Below are 21,987 nucleotides of genomic sequence, written 5' to 3' on the forward strand. Positions count from 1 at the left end.
CATGAGCACATGTATTTTCCAGAAAAATAAAAGAATTAATCCTTTAAAATCCAAGTAATTTGAAATAACTCCAAACAGCACAATATACAACTTCCAGTGTAACAGCCCAGCTTCTACTGAGAACAACTCTCCAAAACAGAGGTTATATCGTCTCCTAAACCTAAACAAGGTGTCACACGATCATCTTCTGGAAGCTCATAGAATTATGTACTTGTTAAAGATCGCATACACCCAGTGTGACCCTGGCGAAAACCAATCATTTTTCTCAAAGAAATACAAAATTAAAAAAATTGTTTACATCTTAAACACAAAGTCCCTTCATGACCTCGACAACATCCGATCATTTTAAAATAAAATAGAACTTGTTTACGTGGTTGCTAAAAATTTTGAAAGAAGGTCAGGATTTAGATCAACACCTGGTGTTTATAAAACAAACAGTCAAGGACAAACTATTTTCTGAAAAGAGTATCATCTCTAGAGAATAAATTTACATTACAATATCATGTAATGAAAAAAAAATAAATAAAACTGACAAACATTTAAATTGTTTTTGTTGTTGTTCTAGGGTTTAACGCCATTTTTCAGCACAAGATAGGCTATACATGGCGGCTAGTGTAACTGGTGGAGGAAGAACCCTGGAAAACCCAGGGAAGAACCACCGACCCATGAGAAGCTACTGGCAGGCTTTCCCCATGTACCCACGCTAGCCGAGCCTTGGACTCGAACCCACACAGACAGAGGTGAGATGGCAGTGATCCAGAACAGTCAGCGCTTTAGACCACTTGGCCACTCGGGGCCCCCAATTAAACTGAAATAAATATATATTAAATCAAATATATATAACACATGAAGGAAAGATCTCTCGGACTTATAGATTGGTAGTCTCTTTTCTTAGTCAAACTGGTCTATCATAATGTTGTTGTTGTTGTTGTGGGGTTTAACGCCATTTTTCAGCACGATAGGCTATACATGGCGGCCAGTATTAATGGTGCAGGAAGAACCCGGAAAACCCTGGAAAGAACCACTGACCCACGAGAAGCTACTGGCAGGCTTTCTCACATGCCCACATTGGCTGAATCTTAGACTCGAACCGCCGCAGACAGGTGAGATGGCAGTGATCCGTAACGAAGAGCGCTTTAGACCACTTGGCCACTCGGGGCCCCGGACTATCATAAAATGGTTGTTGATAAGATATCAGAAGTTCATTCTGACTTAGTCAAATGGACACAAAAGACTCTGTCTGGACAAGTAAGTCTATCTTGATTATCCCGAGCACAAACACCATTGAGAATAGGGATTTGAAATGGTCCAGGAGCTACAGAACATAGCTAATCCTTGGCCAGAAAAGCTGATTGTCACAGAAGACTGAATCGTTGTTGCCAATGAAACAAAGGCAACCCTCCTCAACCATTTGCCTCCTTGTCCTAGCTAATACTCAAGACCAAAGAAAAACCATCTTAAAGTGAAATTCTTGAAAGAAGCCTCACTAAGCAATTTATATGGAGGTTTAGATAATGATTTAAGAATACATGAAAGTTCAACTTGGCATTAACAAGAAACTGTTCTCTGGGGCTCAGAATAACTAAAAAGCTATGGAAATGAGGGTCAGACTTAGTTTTGCATATTAACTTATAACAGTATCAGAGAAAGTGCTCTATAGCCCTAAATGATGGAAACTGATCAAATATTTTTTTTCAAAAAGAAAGAGACAAAAATGCACAACTGTAGTCTATGAGGAGCAGATTGGATCCATGCCCTGTTGACTAAAATGATAACAGAAGACTCTCCACTCTGAGTGGTAAACCTTGCCAATGACAACTGTATCCAAGTTTGAGTGATGCATTCCTGCTCCAGAACTGATCTTGGTGGATAGATTATTTGTTACGAGTCAGCTATGAAGGTGTTGAATCTGTCAACTGCTGTGAAGAAGGGATCCTCTGAGGTGTGACAGCAGCTCTTTCATCAGCAGTAACTCCACCAATAGGTCTTAGAGATTGCTGAACAAAGTTTATACTTAACTGTTGTTAGCTGACAATGGATACTTATGCTTTGACCATAAAACCGTAACTTTATTTATACAGAAATTTGTAAGTACTGCATACCAACTTGACCTGTGTTACAAGTCTGTCATCATTTCTTCAGATCTAACATTCAGAAATATTAAAATCCATTAGACAAATATTTGTGTAGACAATGGAGATTATAATTTGCATGTATCAATGACAACTCTAGCACCCCACAAAATTTAACCAAACTTTTTTTATCTCTCACTATCTACCAATGCAGCTGCTGATGTTTATAGATCCTTTCAATTGCATGTTACTGAAGTGTACTTTGTGCTTTGCAAATGTTCTCTTTCAGATCTGTATTTGTGTGTATGAATGTCTGTGTGAGAAATATTTATCTGTTAGTTGTTAGTCTGTGTATGAAAATCTGCATGATGTGTGCAAGATAAAATTTAATAGTAGGAGAAAGTGCACACAAAGGTTTAGCTACCTTTAACATCTCACACACAATTTTATTAGCAAACGAGATCATCAGACTGGTCAAAATAAATTTGTAGGAAGCCATGAGAACTTGATTTGCTGTGTAACTGAATTCTTTTTATTGCTGAAAACTGAAATCACCTAACATATTCTTGATAAATTTAAAGATACTGAACCATGAATATATAATTTCAAAACTGCTGTTGCACTAAGGAACTTTTTCAAGGAAATATTGAATTTTAAAGATGTAGATAATTAACAAGTACAGGAGCATACTAGATTGGTCAATAATGTTACATGGACATAACAGAGTGGTCAATAAAATGTTACATGGACATATTGGAGAGGTTGTTGTTGTTATTGTGTTGGGTTTAATGCCATATTTCAGTGCCTGATAGTCTATATATGGTGGCCAGTTGGAGGAAGAACCCGGGAAAATCTCCATAAGAACTACTGACCCACAGGAAGCTACTGGGAAGCTTTCTCACATACTCACATTTGCTCAGCCCAAGACTAGAACCCATATGGACTGATGTGAGATGGCAGTGACTGGTAAAGGTGAGCATTTCTGACCACAATGAAGAGGTCAATACTGACATGTGGCCATAGTGGAGAGGTCAATAATGATTCATGGGCATAGTAGAGAGGTCAATAATGATACATGGGCATAGTGGAGAGGTCAATAATGATAAATGGGCATAGTGGAGAGGTCAGTAATGATACACGGGCATAGTGGATAGGTCAATAATGATACATGGCCAAAGTGGAGAGGTCAATAATGATACATGGCCATAGCGGAGAGGTCAATAATGATACATGACCATAGCGGAGAGGTCAATAATGATTCATGGGCATAGTAGAGAGGTCAATAATGATACATGGGCATAGTGGAGAGGTCAATAATGATAAATGGGCATAGTGGAGAGGTCAGTAATGATACACGGGCATAGTGGATAGGTCAATAATGATACATGGCCATAGTGGAGAGGTCAATAATGATACATGGCCATAGCGGAGAGGTCAATAATGATACATGGCCATAGTGGAGAGGTCAATAATGATACATGGCCATAGCGGAGAGGTCAATAATGATACATGGCCATAGTGGAGAGGTCAATAATGATACATGGCCATAGCGGAGAGGTCAATAATATTCATTCTTCTGACAATAAGGTTAATGTTACATATTTATTGGAAACAGATTATGTTGGATTAACAAGAACAAACTGTACGTTGAAATGGATACACAGATTATCAGTCTAATCATTTCTTGCTTGATTAAGTCCTTAAGTTGATGCAAGCTTAAAGCTAATCATTTCCATTATTAAAATTTGTTTGAAGTCACAGGAAAGTAAAATGTTTTGCACAGACCTTTTTAAAAAAAATAGTTTTTTTATCAACTCTGTTGGGAAAACAAGTGGTCCTAGTGAACCTGATATCATTAACCTGGCTGACATGTATCCAGAAGTCAAATGCAAGGGTAGCTGGCCCAGCAATCTAACACGTTTTAGTAATGGAAGCCATCTCGATGGTTGATCAACATCAACTGTGCTAACATGAAAGGCTTTATTTATGCCATGAAGCTGTCTATAAAATTCTGTCAACTTTTACTGACCCCTTTTTGACAAATCATTTAAATGTTTACTAATATTTCTTAACAATGGCCATATTGATTTGTGTAAAACTTACAAGTCCTGTCAAATTTGATCAAATTTAATTTTGCAGATTTTGAGGTGTATTTTAAATTTATTTTTTTCTTTTAGCAATGCAGCAAAATCTGATAGCAGATCCAAATTTGGTCAAATACTGTTCAGCAGTAAGTGAGAAGTTGTCGAAAGTTTCCTATTTTTAGTAACAGTAACCATGTTTACTGACACACTGGCCATACTTGCTGGCATGTTAGAACCATTTACAAGGCAGTCATGCAAAGATGTTTTCTGCCAAATTTGGTAGAATCCTGACCAGTATTTTTTGATAAGTCATTTAAAGCTTTTCTCAGGTTTTACTAACTATTGAATCAGATGTCAAACCAGCGCCACTTTTTACAAATCTGAAAGCAGATCCAAATTTCAAACAAGTGCCATTTTTTAAAAATCTAAAAGACAGTCATGCTATGATGCTTTCTGTCAGATCTTGTTAAATTGTTCTCAGCAGCTTTTGAGAAGAAGTCCTTCAAAGGTTTTTCTGTTTTAGATATTGGTAGGCAATTCGATGGTTGTTTTGTATAATCTTTTGCAAAGGACTTTTCTGTAAAATTTGATCAAATTCTGAAAAGCAGCTCAGACAAGTAATCATTTAAAGGTGGTTTTTTTTAGTAAGAGTGGTCACATCTGATGACAGATCAGCATCATTTGCATAAATGTAAAAAACCGTCATGCTAGAATGCTTTCTGTCAAATTCTCTTCAGTGGCTTTTGAGAAGAAGTCATTAACAGTTCTTAATGTCATAAGATGGGCCATGTTTGACAGAGATCAAAATCATTTGTACAAATTTTAAAGGTCTTCAAGAAATAAGGCTTTGTCAAAATTGATCTGATTCTGTTAAATGGTTTTTGAAAAGAAGTTGCTCATATATTTGTAATATAACAGTGGCCATATCTGATGGCAAATCAGCTTATTTGTATCAAACAAAAGGCCTTCATTTCAGGATGCTGTTAAATTAATCAAATTCTGTTGGAACTTTTTTTAGAAGTCAGTTAATGGTTTTCTTTTTTTAGTTCAGTGGTCAAGGCAAATTGACATCATCTATGTAAATTTGAAAGACCTTTATGCCAGAATGCTCTCTACAAAGTATAGTTGAAATTCGTCTGGTGGCTTTTAAGACAAAGTTGAAAATAGCAAATGTTTAGAGATGTATGATGGCTCATGGAGAATGTACAATGGACACAGGGATATATAATATTTATACCTATATCAAGCTTTTTTCTAAATGAAGACTAGACAATAAATATAACACCAACCTTGCCAACAATGCCTACACCAGCATCAGCTGCCTGGATCATACTAACATCATTGCCTCCATCACCTGGTGAAAAATGACAAAAAATTCAATTTAAAAAACAACAGCCTAGACTCATTCATTTCACTTAAATTTATCCATCAACTGCTTTATAATTGGGTCATATATGGGAATGATTGACAGAAAGTCTTTAAAGATGTAATTCCTTTACAAAACAATTAAGTTTATCTGCTGTTTTTAATGACAACTGTTTGGAAACAGGAGATGCCTGTGTTTGACCCATTCCATGCAAAACACAACTCAGAAATTCATAACCTGTGATTAGAAATGTATCATTACATGATAAATTATTAAACCTTTACATATTTCTAAATCAGAAATTAGTTTAGTTGTGAATCATTACTGAAAGATCAAAGGGTTATCAAATAACTGTTAACTTTAATTTATGAAAAATAGGTTACAATAAGCTGGTATTTTATATATGATTATGAAGTAAATGCATGTTTTAAAATATAACACTCGGTAAAGTTAGAAATAATGAAATATTAAAGTATAAAATTGTTCCTTAGAAAAACAATTAGCAGCATCTAAACACTGTCAGCTCGATGTAATAAAACAATCCAAGTTACTTATTTATAAATATATGCATATATTTTCTGTACACTGACCTATTGAACACGTTCTCTTCCCTGTGTGATACCGCAGAAGCTTCACAATTTCTGCCTTCTGAGTAGGGGAACATCGACATACCACCACACATGGACACTGACATGCCAACTCCACAAACTCATGTTCATAATATTGCAAACAAACCTGTGGATGAAGTGTCAAAATCAGAACTAAGTTTGCCTGCAAACTCAATGCTCTATGTAAAGATTTTCAGATCAAAATCTGCGCTGCAAACTGATAACTCACTTTCAAGCTAAGATCAATTTATAATTTGTAAAAAGAAAATTATTAAATAGACCCTGGCCTTAGTTTAATTTGGTCTGATAATACTGAAATAAATAAAAAGTGACTTCTGTGGAAACACTGATTATGTATGCTCAAGTCCAGAAAGATCTGTGACAAGTCAGTTTGAAGCTAGGTCAGGTTCCCCATTTTTCCCCCAAAATTCTCCCAAATCTGAGCCTAAAGTTTTAAAATGGTAAAGGAACCAGACTTCACTGTTACAATAAATCTTGAAACAAAGAAATCAGACCTGCAAAATGACTTTAATCCAAACTTAATCAAATGAACACATGGATGGAGAGATACATAGAAAAGCGCAGAACTTTATGCCCACCCATGTATGGTTGGGGATAAAAAACTAATTACCCGGTATATATTTCTTCAATAATTAGTTTACCTGCAAACTATCTCCCTGTATAATAAGAACATTGTCCTGCTTTCTGCGCAGGTTGTTCAGTTCTAAATGAGCTCCTGTTCTATCTGTGACTTTCTTAAATGTGTAGATGTCCTGATTCTTGGAGACCAGCTTGGCACTCTTGGCTATACATGTAGCTGTCTCAAGCTTATCTCCTGTCAGCATCCAAATCTAGAGATGAACAATGCATGCAACATTTTACTGTAGGTATGAGAATGCACATATTTCCTCATGAATCTTAAGTTTTTGAAGATGAAATGAACTTCAAAGTAAAATTCGGTTTACCAAATAGCAAAATAAGGGCCATCTTATTAATAAAAGAAACAAACCACCACATAAGTTGACTATGCGTGATGTGATGTGACAGGGTGATATTGCACATGCCTAAAGAGGTAAATATGAAATGGATTTATGAAACATCATATTAATGAGGTCATGAAATTTAATAATTTGCTCTTATCAAATCACTGTCATAAAACCATGCTGCACAAAAACAGATTCAATTACTCTGCAAATTAAAAGTCTATAATATAACCATCAAGAGATTTTTTTTATTGAAGGATTTTAAAATTTCTCGTGAAAACAGTCTCCAATTTTTTCACCTTGATGCCAGCATTCCTGAGCATCTCCAGCGTGGTCCTGACTCCATCTTGAAGCTTGTCCTCTACACCTGTCAGACACAGTAGTTCCATGTCTCGCTCCAAACTCTCCACTACTCCCTGAACTTTCACTCCACGATCTTGTGTGCTCATTTTTGCCTGATGATAACGTGACTTCAAAAGAAATGTCAAACAATAATTAGGCTATATGAGGAGAATCTTCTGAAAGTACATTCACCTATATACAATGTGACCACACTATGATACAGTAGTTGGGAGCCATAGAACCTGACCGTGTTATAAGCAACCAGGTCAGTTAGCTGAAGAAAATGATGCATGTACCCCAAAAAATGTGTGTGTGTGTGTGGGGGGGTGTATGTGTGTGTGTGTGTAATAAATACGGGTGGTAAAATATGTGCTTCATCAGCACAGTTATCTTAAATCGATGCATATTAAATGAGAAATACACATGTAGTGAAAACAAAGAAGGCATATGTAATAGTTTAATTTATTTAGAGAACCATGAATTGATACATATATGTTAATACTTTTTATATATACATGTCTAATGTATAGCATGAATATAGTATTAACACCGTGTACTCACCCGCGAATCTCATCACATACACTGAATCCACAATATAAGTGATTCCATTGAAAATATGAACACAGAGATTTAAAATATTCAATAATTTTGTCACAGGTCATATTGGTCTGAATTCAGTGGAAAAACATAGAACAATCACGTAACGAATGACGAAGCACATTTACTTTTCAGTACATCCCAAGTCGGTAAAAGTTAGTTTGCATTTTAAGCTGCCGTTGGTAGTGTTCATAAGCATAAACTTTTTCCCTGCAAAAAGGAAACTTTCACATCACAGTTAACGTGTTCCAGTCACGTTAGAAAATGCAAAAATCCATCAGATTCCATTACTTTTATTTAAGTTTGGTACTGACTTCCTCTGAAGACAAGTTCTTTGTTTTTATTGAAGACTGTAGTCTGCTTTCTTTGATGAAGGGTGCATGCATTATTGAAGTCATCATTAATGGACAGCTTTGGAGAAACAAACAAATGCCCATTTCTTATTGTGGCGGCAACTAAAAATAATTGTACTGCATGATTGAGACTGATTTTTTCCATCTGCTGAATATGTTTTTATAACAATTGGTGCTTCAAAGGTAATCGGTTTCCTCTGAAATTTCAGCAAACTATTTAAAAGGAATTGGCAGTTGTTTTGTCTATTCTAGTTACTGTTCCTCCCTGCCTATTGAATAAACCAATAAGTAAGATGTGTTTTTTTTGGCAGCAGCATGATGCTGCCTTTCATGCATGCGTCAGAAATTTAACAAAGGGTCAATGGAAGATAGAGACGCAGGTGTTCTGGTCAGATGACAGGGATTATTACAGAAAATATGAGTATTCTGAAGGATTTAATTCTGAGTGAAAAGAAGAGGAATTTTACATGTCAGTCTATGTAAATATATTAATTACTAGCGAGCGGCTGAAAATCTGACGAAAGATAGATTATGAGATAATGCCTCGTCCAGTTGATCTCCATTACCAGAAATGTCAACAACAAAATAGTGTATATCTCACAACATATATTACTCATGCTATATGTCAAGATAAGCAGATTATGATACAACAATGCATTGTTTAGATGGTTTGTCAATATGGACAAAGAATTTGTTTATGTAACAACAGATAAATTTCAGTGCATTTTATATCAAGTTTGTGGCTTCCTTTCATGGGGCCTCTGAATAGCTCCACTCCAAACAAATGGTTGTATATACAAGTTTAAACAGCCAACAATGTCGCCAATAAAAAATAAAATATTGTATACATTCATCTGAAAACAAAATTATATTGCAATAAAGATATACTTTTATCATTAACCATTAATCACATTTATATATGAAGATCACATCTACATATATTAGCATATGATATTGTTTCTTAATTTATTCCTTGTTTCTTTATAACACACCTAAATTTGTTTTACATATATTTAAACTGCTATCTGCCAGTAGCTTCTCGTGGGTCAGTGGTTCTTTCCGGGGGTTTTCTGGGTTCTTCCTCCACCATTAATACTGGCCGCCATGTAGAGCCTATTGTGTGCTGAGAAATGGCGTTAAACTCTACAACAACAACAATAAACTGCTATTCTGTCAGTGGTCTCCTCTTTTTTGCTTCTTTTAATTACAATAATGATTTTCTCCACTGTTAAAATCTGTCTCTTTTTAGTTGGAGGTTCTGCCATTGTTATTAAGGTTCTAGAAGTTAACATTAGACAGTGTTCAGTCGCAATATTGACTGTAAGAATGCATTTGACCAGGCTTTGTGGAAATACGAGAAATCTATACATGTACATTGTATAGCTACCAATGAATGAAATAAAAAGAAGCAATCATTTCATCCAAAAACATAATCATTTATTCAGAGCCAAAAGTCAATGGCATAATTTACAGATGGCATCATGGGATCTACTCTATAAACAAAGGATGTAACCTGTCACACCAACTTGATTAGAGGATGGCTTGGTGTGTGGGAAGCAATCACTGTAACATCAGAGAAAAAACAAACAAAAAACAACACAAGCCTTTAACATTATTAATAGAATCCAGGAATCAATTCTCACTTGCTGGTTTAATTGGAAAAGACCTCATTCACCCCCAGGCAATACATGTTAACTCCAAAGACAAACAATGTAGGTGACCACTACTTTGACTTTGGCACTACAATGGTAATTCACAACATGTACAATTAGCCTGGTTTACAGTCTATAACAAATGTCACTATTTGCTTGACCTGCCAAATTTAGACTGGTTGATCTTTTTTAATGTTTGCTTTTTATCATAACGGTTTTCACCATTCAAGCAGTCATTGTTACAGATGGTTACAAAGAGGTCAGTGCTGTCTGTCTCTGTTCTTGCAATATGGTTGTTCATAGTGCTGGAACAATATGCATGTACTTAGTCCAGTTCACAATCTACAATATATGACACTACATGCATGACCTATAAAAGTTCAGACACTGGTGGCCAGATTTTTTTCTTAAGAACAGTATAAGCAGTCATTGTTACAAGGATTAAATGCAGTCATTCATAGCAGTGATAAAATGCATACTTTGCCAAAACATTACGGTTGCTGGTTGCGTTCAGCAGGTGGTCACTCATGACTGTGCATTTATAAAATTGATCTGTGCATTAGGATTGTGGTCATAAATTACAGATGGTCGATTATAACAGGTTTTACTGTAGCTCTAACATAAATTGTGAAAGCACAGAGGTATGTTGATAAACACACAACTTCAGATGATGGCCATGACATAACAACCGTGATTCAAAGAAAACTGAGAAACCAGTTGCATTCACAACATTCAGTCCTACACTATGCCTAACTCCGGGTAAAGTATTACAATAACTCAGACAATGACTGCAATACCACTGTGACTTGTCCATATTTTCACATGATGACCATGTAACAAGTTTCAATGATCTATCAAAAACTGCAAATCAAGTTACATTCACAACATTCTGTCATACAGGACAAAATAGGCAATAACTCTAATAAAAACTGTGGGAGGACAGTAGTTTGTTGAAGTGTTCATCTTCAAATGATGGCCATAACATGCAGAAAGTTTATGGTGATCCACTGAAAACTCTAAGACTAGTTGTAATCATAAAATTCAGTCAGGATTCCAGTGAAAAGGGGCAATTACTCTGACAAAATTTGCAGCATCAGAGTGATCTGTCCATATGTGCATCTTCAGATGATGATCACAGCACAAAGTTTCATTCCCATATACTACATTCAGCCACATGTCAAAAAGGGCAAAAACTATAAATATCTGAGGAACAACATGATTTATTATGCTCATCTTTGACTGTATAATTAACAAGTTTCTTGGTAATTCATACAAAAATGGACAACTAGTTGTGTTAATGAAATTATGTGAAGAACTGTACATTCGATAGACAAAGGGATTTCTATATACCTGCACTCTATAATACACAAACTTTATGTAAATATTTTTCTACCTGAAATTCATAGACTAGGTGAAAAACTTTTTTCACTAAGCAACTGAAAATTTATGAAAGTTCCCTGTGTTACAAAACAGAAATGTATACAATCCATATAACAAATAGAATACATCTGAGCAACTTTCTTATAAAAAAAATTATGAAATTAATTGATTTCATAATTTTTTTCATTTGAAAGTTGCTCAGATGTATTATATTTAAGCTTCGATAAATATGTTATAAACTTCAGTGAAATGACTGGAGTTAAATCTAAATATATTGGACATTGCACTTACACCCTGCATAAAATTATGCTAAGATATTTTATGTGTACAGTATGAAAGGTAATCTTTAATAGAGTCAAAAATACCAAGACAATTTATCTAAATATTGTAATCACTGACACAAACAGTGATGAAAAAAGGGAGTTGTTCTGTTTTGTACTTATATGATTGTGACAAAAAGGAAACTTAAAAACAATCAAACAATGAGAAGAACACAAAAGTCTTACATCAAAGTCCTGATACTGCTCTTCACTTAATAATTTCTTTGCCACAACCAGGGTTCGAAGTCCTTCTCTGGCCATGTTCCCACACTGGCTCACAAGAAAAAAAACCTTCATATAGTAATTATTATTCATTCTTATATAACCAGGTTGTTTTATGGGTGTGATATTCTGATGTAAGCCATACCCAAGCATGAGAGTTGCAGTCACCTTGAGCAGGCTTTTGTCTTAGTACTAAAAGTTCCAATATGTTGATTTGTTTCTGTGCCATTTGTCTATGTAAGTAATTAGTAATTTATCATGTCAGAATAATGACCATATAGTTTTCAGTATGAAAATGTCTACTAGGCCACCTAAGATAGACTCTGATGCCTTGGAATTAATTCCCCTGCATTACAACAGAAAGGTACAAAATCCATACAATAAAAGCAATTATGAAATGACAGCATTGTGCTATAAAGATTTAAAAATTGCACATACAAGGTACTTCAAGGATTATACAGGATTAACCTTCTTTTTAACTCTAATTTGATGATGTTGAAAAGGTACATTGAATTGATAGACTTTTAATCAATCAATAACTTTAGCAAATAATGTACAACTACTTATTCAATTAAACCCAGATGTTGAACAACTCCATGTTGAACATAACAAGTTTGTTCCATTCACTGGTGTTCTCTTACTGTAAGCAATTAATTAACAGGTTACACAAGACTGACTTCATCTAGAAGGAACCCTTCTATTCAATTATAAATTGAGTAAATTACAAAAAACTTGCATTTTTGTGGAAGCAGAATCAACTATTAACATGAACCCATCTCTGGGTAGCAAATAACTGCATTTTTAAGAACTTATAAAAATACACACATGTGAATCTTGCTTGGTATTATGTGGTACAAACTGTTTATCACTGAATCTGCCTGCTATCCTACACATAAATATGAAACGTGAAAAAGGCAAGCAAACTGCATGGTACTGACCTCTTCCTCCAGCCAATCATTATACTGAACAATACTCTGCAGCACAACATCTGCTCCTTTCATGTAAAATGTTATCTCCCCTGACTGTTCATCCTATTAAAAGTAAAGAGATAAGCAAGACTGTAATCAATGATTAAATAGCTTACCTCTACAAAGTCTATAGTAGTCTCCAGAAGCCACCGTATCATTTAATTATTATGCAGAAAATACTTTCAGAGTAAAAGTGATCCTGACAATAAAATATTGGCTCCATTTCTTACTGATGTCTTTTCTTTGATTTTATATCTTTACATTTTTAACTTTTCTTTCATGAATGTTGGTCTTTCTAATTTGGTTTTACCTTGTGGATAGACAGTCAATCACACATGAGAGGGTTATATAAAGTTTTACTTATTATGCTGTAAATAGGACTAGTATGGAAAAAAATTATGTATACAACTGATAGTAGATATGTGAAAACACTTTTTATATGATGACAAATTTTGAGTGCAGTGAGATTTACACAAAGTCCCATGAAAAGAAAGATGATATTCCAAAATAATGCAAGCTGAAGGTATCAGACTCGGATCATGATGTTTTTATTCTAAAATCAAACTACTAACTGGAGGAAAGAATAATTACATTGGACTGGTGTCAAAAGCCAGCAACGTAATAGCAATAGAATAATAGCAGGTAATTTATCATTTGTATTAAATGGTTTATTTCGTGCATGGTGGAACTACTGGTTCTGAGTGGAATCTGCACAATCCACCTTCAGTTTCCTGGATCACTCTTTATTTCAGCTTCAAAATTTAGACAGTCAAACATCCATGCAATGTATATATTTATGAGCTGTGTTTGCAAGTATTTGTATGCATTTTTATTTGTATGCCATTTGTTTTTGCAGAACTCAAGACAGGAATTTAATTTGCTTTGTCTGTATATTATTATATGCCCATAAGCTTAGGCAACAAAGAATTGAATAAGATATTGTAGATAAATAGAATTATGTGACAGTTAGATAGTTACACATAAGGAAAATGCAAAACACATTAATTGTGTTATATACATTTAATTTAATTGTTTGTCTGTTAGTTTTAATTTTTTTTAATTTTATTACATGCTATTGTAATGTAACATTGTTTACTGAATTTGACATTGTCCAGAACTGATTTTTTAAATATTTTTTTATATACTGTTTATGTAAACACCTAATAACAGAAACATTGCATCTAGTTGCTGACCTTGATTCAAAATCAGTGACAGTTTTGGTAAACAACTTTTTTAAATTTTTTTTAATTATCTTTCTCAGAGTAAGAATCATTGAGTCAAGGCCATACCTGGACTACATGACATCAAGCATGTGTTGTTGTTGTTATTATAGGGTTTAACACCATTTTTCAGCACTAGATAGGTTATACATGGTGGCCAGTATTAATGGTGGTGGAAGAACCCCTGGAAGAACCACCAACCCACGAGAAGCTACTGGCAAGCTTTCTCACATACTCACACTGGCTAAGCCCGAGACTCGAACCCACACAGACAGAGGTGAGATGGCAGTGACCCGTAACATCAAGCATGTGTCAATTGGTAAACAAACTTATGTTTTTTCCCAGAAGGATGAACTTTTGACCCTCATCTGGGAATCCATTTTGCGTCTTAATTAGTTGTAATAACTAATGTACTGATAAAGGTTTGTCAGTCATGCTTTAACATCTGACACATTAAGTTGTATTATGTTGTGACCAGTTTGGGCTAAATTTTATTTTCTTCAAATTATTAAATTCATCAGATTATTTTATCTGGAAATACAAAAGTGCTCTGATATAATTCTTGGGCAAAGACATCCACTGGAATTTACATGGATATCAAAAACTGGAATAATATTTTCTGTGATTCAATAAGATAATTTTGAAACATCAGTACAACGCTGACTGTTACAGACATCATCACCTTCCATTTTGAATTTCATCGTAATCTGAACTGAGATTAACTTAGAACTTTTCATTGATAGGACTTGTGTTTTTCTTTGTTATTCTTGGATTACAATTGAGAATTAATTCGCAATACCATAAGATCTTTTCTCTTATTTATTTTTTTATGTTGTAGTCTAGGGAAATAAATTATTTGTTAAATTTGACAAAGCTTGTTATCTTCACTCTTTTCTGTTACTTATCTTAAGAGCAGAGACTTGTAACAATTGCAAATAAAAGCAGGCTTACAGCAATCAAATTAATGTATTTCTGTGACTGTCCATTTAATGATTGTGTGCTTTTTGGATACTGTGCTAATTGGTTTAAACTTAATTAAAATGCATGAGATAAATTTGGAACCTGATATAGAATTACCTTCACAATGATCCCCATCCTCTTTGTTTCAGATGTAAATGGGAAAATTTTCAGAATGGTATAGGTAACTGTGGTCCCCATGGGAGTTCTCAGCTGCATGGAGGTCAGGTCTCGCTTTATCAGGGTCAAACCAACACTCTCCGTCCAGGAAACCAGGGCTACCTGAATGGTATGCAAGTCAACACCATGGTTAAGTTTCTTTTTTTTCCCTGTTCTGTCACTGTTTCTAAGTTTTGTTGTCAGGGAAAGTAAAACATTTGCTGTACATAATTTTTATGGTGTGTTCTGCCAGAGATGTTATGATACAATATATATCATGACACAAAGGTTCCAAGACAACAAATATTGTGATATGTATCATCAGATTAATTCTGAAGCGGTAATATCAGATAACCATAATAAAAATATAAACAATAATCTTGAAAGGAATTATACTGTATGTAACATCAAAATTAAGTCACTGGCTTACCATTATTGTATGAAAATACAGATTTTTTGTATAAAACAATAACTTGACATACTTGCAATACACATTTTAGTTATCATCTAAAAAGTTTGGTTATTTGTCTCTTTAGGCGATGAGAAAGAAGAAATTATTGAAGGCATGAAAATGTTGTTTTCGAAGGTCAGGAACAAATATTGTCAATAAATGTTGTGATGGAATGAACCAGTGCAGAATACATAAATCAATCTAGAATTGAACCAGTGCAGAATACATAAATCAATCTAGTCTGAAAGGGATTCACTTAATAAGGAACTGTCTGACTGACAACCTCTGTGAAAACAACCAATTAGCACTTGCATTTTATACAACTGACTTCAGTTTTTTTTATCAGAGTTTGATGCAATACATTTAGTACTTCCTGATAGTCTGCAATCAACAAATATTTTCAAAAGTAAAAGACACAAATATCAAGCAATAATTTATAAAAAAAATATTACACAAGAACCTATGTGAATGGGCCCATGAATATAATTTACTTGCACTTTAAATGTGTCATATTTTAAATTTAAAGTTACAAATGGTGCATTTTTTTCCAACAACATGACACGTTTATGTATTACAAAAGTTTCTTAATGGCATTAGTTTTGGTTTTAGGCGTCACTTGTCATGAAGTGCCTTGATAATCTGGAGAGCTACGTGGCAGGCTCTAATGCTTTTGACTGGTCATCAAAGCCAGAAATGTCAGATGATAAAACAGAAAAAGAGCAGAATCCAAGTGTTGCATCTATATTTGCATGTGAGTGTGTCAAATGGCCTTTGACCTCACCTCTCTGTAAAGTGGGTCATTAACTTATAAGTGTAATAAACACAGTTTTTTTGGGTTTTGTTTTGTGTAAAGGTAAGTGAAAATACTACTAATACTACAAGAAATTGTAGTAAATGTGTCCAACAAAAAAGTAACCCCACCATTTTGGGAGAATACAAGGCAATAACACAATGTTAATAATATCCTTTATTCACTTCCCCACTTCTGGGAAGCATCACATGAGATCTCAAAAATGCATTTGATAAATTTCAAATTGGCACTCAATAACTGTGAGGTAGTCATCCATGAAGCCACAAGGTCAACACTTTTGACTGTGTTTTCATCAACGATCATGGCTTGATCTTGAGGTGTAGCACGTAACCAAAATCAACCATCCAAATGAAGAGTTCCAAAGGATACCGACCAATCAAAGCAAACTAAAACAAGTTTTTGCTTTTTTTGCAAATGCACTTCTTTTCAGCAAATTTCCAAAAGTCAAGCCTTCTCAAAGATATCACTAACTGATGCTACAAAAAAAGATGCACTAGGAATAACTTTTGCATCAACTATGGATATTTTATGCCACAAATGGCCCATAAAACTAAATATTGCTCCAGGCTGTCATAGACATGTGTTAATTATATATAAAAATGCACCCAACATGCAACACTACATTACAATTACCCATTAACATTAAACTTTACAATGAAAACTAGAAATAATATTCACATCACATTCAACAAAATCAGAATGCAGTGTTGTTACATTGGCAAGCCCAGGATGAATAAGCCTACTTAAAACTGTAGGTGTCCTAACTTTAAAAAGTCCCTAGATTGTGAGGTACAGAGGTATTACAAAATGTCTCCTTCACTGATCAACCCAGGGAAAACAGAGAATGTTTGAAAAAATGTCCCCCTCACTGCAAAACCCAGGGAAATCAGCACGAATGATGCAACAGTGTGAGTTCTAAATGATAGGGAAATTACCATGGTGAAGCATATTCAACACCAGAATAAAACTGAAAGTAGAGTACAGTCTTATACACCAGAAGTTGTTATAGTGATAGGCAAAGTATGTTAAAAAGACTGACCTCATCAGGACTCGAAGCTTGGTAGACAACTTTAGGCTCATTCTGATTTGTGTCTCCCCTGTCATTTTCCTTGCCGTTTTCTTCAATGTCCTCATTTACAGGGGTCACATTATGACACAGGGCCAGTGCTTGCACTGCCTCAAACACTCTAGTTATGACTGTACGTCTCACTGGAGTACTTGTACGTCCTGGTGTACCAGATGAATACATCTGGGAGTAGGCTGTCTTTAAATGGGCGACAACCTGATAAAAAAAGTAAAACAAATTTTGACATTAATGTTGTTTACTACATAGCATTATAGTGACAAAACACCTATGTACTTATGTCACTTAGTCACGTTACTTATTTACTATGTCATATAACCATGTTACTTAGTAGTATGTCATATAGTATTCATTACACAGAAATAAAGTGACAAAACATCTAGACATGTCACTTAGTACCTATGACACTTAGCCATGTTTTTTAGTGGCCATGTCAGTTAGTAGCCATATTACTCAGTACCCATGTTACTCAGTAGCCATGTCACTCAGTAGCCATGTTACTAAATAGCCATGTTACTAAGTAGCATCATTGTGTTACAGTATCTGCTGCAATCTACTTAGCTACCAGCCATGGCACCTAGCATCCATGTTACTCAGAAGTATCATTGTGTCAAAGTACATATATGCTGCTTGTGACTTAACCTCTAACAATGTGACTTTGTAGCATCAGTGTCACATAAAATATTTACCTCTATGTGACAAGCAGAATTTTATACAATGTATTTTTTATTTAACCACGTGATTTTCTTTGAAATCTGTAGAATAAAAGCTTGTGACAGTATTATATGAACCTATTTAATATATTTCATTTATTATGGATGCTTACGAAAGCTTTAGTATGTTTACTAATTTTGAAATCAGTCTCCACATATATTAAAATGGTTAATTATTGTGTTTTTAAAAAAATAAGTTTGGTCTTTTTTCCATGCTTTATATGTACATCATACTAGTGCTCAAGATTTATCGATCCATTCATAAGGTCTTTTTATAAAAATATAGTAACAGCAGACTATAAACAAATATGGCAACTAATAATTTATTTTCTAAGACACTTTAAAGTTCCAACAGAAATATGCCATGCTAGTTTACAAGAAAAATAATGTCCCTTTCCATGCATCTGCTAAAAGAAAAGAATTTCACTAATTTATGTGTACAAAATACATTACAGAACTATCTTTTTGGCATTATAATAATTAAACTTTACTAATTCAGCATATTAATATTCTTGTTGGCTAATTAACAATAACTTCTGTGTCAAGTGTACATACTATGCAACATTATACACAGAATTAATATTCTCTGCAGTTTCCTCCATAACATTTCACAAAAAATGGCTAGTCCCTTAATGCAAATGCTAATAAGACAGCTAGTTTAATTGACTAATTAATTAATTAATTTAAGACACTGTCTGATGTACTGTCTATTCTTAATAACCTCATGTAAACTGATCGAATTAAAATGGTCAGATTTAAGCAGACAAACAGATACATGGACATGAATTGTAATAATCCATAATATAATTTTCCCATTTTGCTTACATATACAGGTGATAAATAAACAAAAATTTGAATTATGAAATTACAGTGTGTCTAACAATGATTAGGGGATATGTGCTCTTCCTCTTTGTTGCACTCAGTCATTATTTTCTTTCCTGTCATCTTTCAAGGTTTCTGAGAATGGTACATTTGCTAGTACTTAATTTCCAAGACATGCCACTGAGTGAGGAGTGATTTAAATGAGTCCAAAGGTCATACTCTTTTTCTGTCAGGTCATTAAATTCATATTTCTGTAGCAAAGACTAAATCCAAAGAAGTAAGGAAATAAGTACCCAAGAATTAAAAGTAATTACCTCATCTGTTGTTTCTGCAGTAAATGCTACAGTCCCCAGGTGGAGTTTCTTGAACACCTACAATATATATATATATATATATATATATATATATATATATATATATATATAGAGAGAGAGAGAGAGAGAGAGAAACAGAGACAGACACAGAGACAGAGAAAGACAGTTGTTGTTGTTGGGTTTAATGCCATTTTTCAGCACACGATAGGCTATACATGGCGGCCAGTATTAATGGTGGAGGAAGAATCCAGGAAAACCCAGGAAAGAACCACTAACCCACGAGAAGCTACTGGCAAGCTTTCTCACATACCCATATTGGCCAAATCTGAGACTCAAACCCATGCAGACAGAGGTGAGATGGCAGTGATCCGTAACGGAGAGTGCTTTAGACCACTCGGCCACACAGGGCCCCCAGAGAAAGACAGAGACAGACAGATAGACAGAGAGGGGGCTGCACAGGAATACAGGAATGTTGCATTAAATTTTATTGAAATTTTAAAGGCATCATAAGTTCTGATACTTTGTAAAAAAATATTCTCAGTGACACTTTAATCAAGAATAAGTGAAATCATTTCTAAAATAAAGAAGTGGTGAAATGGTTTCTAAAATGCACAATAGGTGAAATCGTTTCTAAAAATCAAAATTGGTAAAATAATTTCTAACATCAAGAATACCATATTTACCATATTTGTTGGAACAACATAAATTAATTTTTAAAGTAACTTTTTGTGCACCATATGTTCTGGGACAACTTTTAAATCATTCGAAAATGACATGTCAGAAAATACACTCCATCTGAAATTTTACTTAAAAAATTATAAAACTGTCTACTTCAGATAAAACTCTTAAATCCACTGCAGCATCATCTCATCAACCCAACATTCTCCTGCACACATATGATCCATTCTTTCGGTGCATGAATATTTTTTAGTTTTCTGATGCCGTGAAAAATTATCATTGGAAGTAACATATCTTATGAAGTGGAAACTGCAAGGACCAACTAAAGTCAGATTTTTAAAAATCTGCACCAGTCATGCTAATTCTCACACTTTTAACCCCATCTTACTGACAGTCTGTCCAGGAATGAGATCAAAGTACATTGGAATTTCAACTATGTTAATGATCATATTGTCATCTTCTTTTCTTCTGGCCTTCAAATATTCATCACATGATTTTATTTTCTCCAAATCATCTGGGCGATGCTGGGTCATCAATGTCTGTGCACAAAGCACTATATTGTGTCACTTTGAAAATTGTACCATTATTTCATTTTATTTTCAAAATTTTCACGAATCCTATGTCGGCCAACCTTGTATATTTAACCACAAAAAAAATCGGCACATTTAAAAGAATCCAAAGTCAGCTTCCTAAGTTGGATTGCTTTGTAATAAAAATAAAATTTGTCTTTGACATCCTGTCAGTAAGTTCAAAAAATGAATTTATTGCTCACTGCCAGTTGTGTTTATTCACCACCAGGGATTCTATCTGCTTGGCATCTGTAGTCATACTTAATACAAACAGTTATTGATGTCTGCGGCTAAACAGTATACAGAGCAATAACCTGCTTTAATAATACTTTTTGTAACCCATGCTAGCGAACAGATTGTTTTTTGCACTCTAGTGAATATATTTTCAAAAAATGACTTTTATTTGTGAGATACCATCATATGCGTAGACTTTTTTTACCACTAGTACACTAGTACAGTTGTACAAACTTTAGTTCCAAATCCATGCAACTCAATGGCTTGTTGCTATCTCTCAACTTGACGTAATTCTTGGAAATTCTTTTTCCATTTCACATGATGATGGCAATCATATCTAATGCCACAAGACATACTCAAATTGACACACGATGTCCAATGAACGAAATCGTGTCCTTTCCAGCTTTTATTCACAAGAGTCTGAATACTCCTTTTTATTCTTCTGTGTTGATTATTAACACTTTTCTAGAAGCTTATTTTCCCTTTCATCTTAAACATGTATCACTTTCTGGAAGCCATTTTTAAAACATTCTATAATCAACGGTTTGATCATGCAGATGCTTCGCATGAACAAACAAGTGCAGTTTAAAGTGTCTGGAATGCTGCTGTAAAGTTAGCCTGGTTCCCTGATTAGTTTTACTAATTCTAATATGAATTTTCGGCAACAATAATTTTCCATAGTTTTTGCCTGTATGCCATAAATCCATATTTACGGGTAATTTTCATAAGACTTATGGCAAAATTGTAAGGGTTGGCATGTCTGCTAACACCATATCATGCATGAATGGCAGATGCTTTCAAGCAATTGTTGATTATTTCCCCCTTGTTTGCAATTTTGTTGGATCCAGTTTTCAGTCAGATAACAGATTCAAACCACTGAGTACAACCAAACATGATTTGTTTCTCTATGTTCACATCAATGAACAATGTGTCATGTTTTATCTGATATATAAGATACATGCTACAGTATGAATGACTATGCTACATATACAGAGTTTGTGGATATATTTTATTCTTTAATGCTCATG

General features: G+C 34.3%; 1 protein-coding gene across 2 annotated transcripts in view; it reads right to left on the bottom strand.

Moving 5' to 3' along the window:
- LOC149783020 (putative phospholipid-transporting ATPase IIB) overlaps positions 1-21,987 on the bottom strand; it is an 86,705-nt gene that overhangs the window by 35,894 nt on the left and 28,824 nt on the right. For both annotated transcript variants that reach the window (XM_089934606.1, XM_089934607.1), the window contains exons 12-20: positions 19,479-19,535; positions 17,585-17,827; positions 15,245-15,406; positions 12,918-13,010; positions 11,944-12,027; positions 7,413-7,583; positions 6,793-6,981; positions 6,113-6,257; positions 5,446-5,510 (exon numbers count right to left, since the gene is read on the bottom strand). In XM_089934606.1, coding sequence (XP_089790732.1) covers positions 5,446-5,510; positions 6,113-6,257; positions 6,793-6,981; positions 7,413-7,583; positions 11,944-12,027; positions 12,918-13,010; positions 15,245-15,406; positions 17,585-17,827; positions 19,479-19,535 — 1,209 coding nt within the window. The remainder of the gene's footprint in view (positions 1-5,445; positions 5,511-6,112; positions 6,258-6,792; positions 6,982-7,412; positions 7,584-11,943; positions 12,028-12,917; positions 13,011-15,244; positions 15,407-17,584; positions 17,828-19,478; positions 19,536-21,987) is intronic.

Source organism: Sinohyriopsis cumingii, chromosome 15 (genome assembly GCF_028554795.1).
Source record: "Sinohyriopsis cumingii isolate HCF-2022 chromosome 15, ASM2855479v2, whole genome shotgun sequence".
Lineage (NCBI taxonomy): Eukaryota > Metazoa > Mollusca > Bivalvia > Unionida > Unionidae > Sinohyriopsis > Sinohyriopsis cumingii.